Here is a 2514-nt window from a genome sequence, read left to right as displayed (position 1 = left end):
GGCCAAGGAAGCCCTGAATGAAGTGATTGATACTTTAAGGTCCTGGGCTGTGAAGGCCTTTGAAATGCTGGCCGAAGAGGACGATATTCCAAGATACGTTCGTCGGCTAGACTTTCAGGAAAGTTTTCACAAAGCCAACCTAGCTGCGAAGGAACTTCCAATCTTCCAAGAGTCTTCAGATGATGAGGACAAAGAGGACGATGCTGACCCCAAAGCCCAGGCCGATGATACCAACACTTCTCCAGATGCTTAGCTTTTTCTTTCCTTAGTCTTGGCCGCAGGGCTTTTGTACTTAGTGTTGTATTTTTTGTTTTAAGACTAGATTGTAATCTTTTAGACTAGGTTGTACTCTTCTTTTGATCTTTTATAAAAGAGTTTCTTTTTCACTTATTGCTTCAGAATTTTATCCACATAACCTTTATAATCAACTTGTTTCGGCCGAAGATGCCACTATCCTCAACTTAATCCAATTATACTGATGCCAAGTTAACAAACTGTTTGACCTTTATAATCAACTTGTGCCGGCCGAAGATACCATTGTCCTCAACTTAATCCAATTATAAGAATAATGGTACAAGTTAAAACTGTTCGGCCTGAAACTCAAAAGTTGTTCGTCAGAACTTTACTTCCAAATCTATACTAATATTTCTCTGTACAAGGACGTCTTGTTATTTGCATTAGTGGGAAGTGGGCAGACGTCCTGTTTTCTTGCATTCAATGATGGGGTTCATCCAAACATTTACCCGGCTGAGAAACAGAACTTCCTTTTGATCAATACTCTTTGCCGGCTTTACCTCCCAAAACACAGTTCTCGGCACATCTCCTTCGCCGGAACTGGCTAATTTTGAGATAGCATCGACTTGATAATTCTCCAACCTTGGAACTTGGTCGAGCACAAATCGCTTTAGTGTTTTTATTTCTTCCTGAATCAGCTTCATATATTTACTCATAAACGCCTCCTTGCATTCAAAGTCCCTATTGACTTGGCTAACCACCAGCAGGGAATCCGTCTTTGCTTCAATCTCCAGGGCTCCGGCCGCTTTGCACATTTTAATGCCGGCTAGAAGGGCCTCATATTCTGCTTCATTGTTTGAAGCCTGGAACTGAAATATGATTGCATATTCAAATTTGTCCCAGCTGGATCTGGTGATTGAAAGATGATCCCAGCTCCACAGCCGTTCGGCGGTGGATGATCCATCCACCATAAGGGTCCAATGCCGCTTTCCCTCTGCTAGATCTTGGACGAACTCAATTGCTAGCCGAGTAAGCTCCACAATGAAATCAGCTAAGGCTTGTCCCTTGATCGCTTTTCTAGGCTCGAATGCTAAGTCAAACATGTTGAGCTCTACATCCCACTTTAGCATTCGTCCAGAGGCATCCATCTTGTGCAGGAGTTGCTTCAGAGGCTGGTCAGTATAGACAAGGATACTATGGGCTAGAAAGTATGTCCTTAGCTTCCGGCAGGCTATGAGCAATGCCAGGCCGAATTTCTCTACCATTAAATACCTGCATTCAGCTTCCTTTGGCACATGGCTAACAAAGTAGACCGGAATTTGCACTGACTCCCTTTCAGCCAGGAGAATAACGCTAACCGCATGCAGCGATATGGCCAAGTATACAAATGGTTTTTCTCCTTCGACCGGACTGATTAATCGAGGCAGTTGTCGGATGTGCTCTTTTACCTGCTGAAGAGTTTTCTCTGCCTCCTCCGCCCACTTGAATTTCACATTCTTTTTTATTGTTGCGAAGAAAAGATGACACTTATCTCCAGATTTAGAAAGAAAACATCCTAGGGCAGCCAGACACCCTTTCAAACGTTGAACTTCCTTAATCTTAGACGGAGAAGTCATGTTCAAAATCGCCTGAATCTTGTCAGGGTTCGCCTCAATTCCTCATTGGTCGACCAGGAACCCTAAAAACTTTCCGGCCACCACTCCAAATACACACTTCTGCGGATTTAGCTTTAACTTGTACTCCCTCCGTCCTTTATTAGTTTACCCCTTTTGACTTTTCATATTTATCGATGTAAAACTTTGAGTAATAATATCTCTAATTATGTATTTGTAAAAATTATAAAAATTTAATATTCCAAAACTACATATTGAGACGAATCAAAGAGTATCACACATGATTATGCTTTCCTTACATATAAAGTACAAATGATGGTCAAAGTAATAAAGATGAATAGTGTTATAAGTCAAAGTGGGTAAACTAATAAAGGACGGGGATAGTATTTCCTAAGAGTCAAGAATGTCTCTCGTAGATCCTCCATATGATCTGTCTCTTTGCGGCTTTCGACGATCATGTCGTCAATGTAAGCCTCCATATTTCTTCCCAACTAGGGCTGGAAGACGGTGTTTAGGAGCCCCTGAAAGGTAGCTGGCGTATTTCGAATGCCGAAAGGGTCCACAACTGATAATCCTCAGTCAGCCATAGAGACCTTTTTAAGTGATAAATGGGGTCTTGTCTTGGTCCTCCGGCCACATAGGAATCTGGTGAAAACCTGAATAAGCG

At 42.2% G+C, this 2514-nt stretch overlaps 1 protein-coding gene across 1 annotated transcript; it reads right to left on the bottom strand.

Moving 5' to 3' along the window:
- Positions 1–677: 677 nt before the first annotated feature.
- On the bottom strand, positions 678–1850 carry LOC125493781 (uncharacterized). The gene has a single exon (XM_048637300.1). It carries the CDS (start codon positions 1848–1850, stop codon positions 678–680), a length of 1173 nt encoding a protein of 390 aa, XP_048493257.1.
- Positions 1851–2514: the final 664 nt, after the last annotated feature.

This window comes from Beta vulgaris, chromosome 9 (assembly GCF_026745355.1).
Source record: "Beta vulgaris subsp. vulgaris cultivar EL10 chromosome 9, EL10.2, whole genome shotgun sequence".
Taxonomy (NCBI): domain Eukaryota; kingdom Viridiplantae; phylum Streptophyta; class Magnoliopsida; order Caryophyllales; family Amaranthaceae; genus Beta; species Beta vulgaris.
This window is presented reverse-complemented; position numbering and strand designations above follow the sequence as displayed.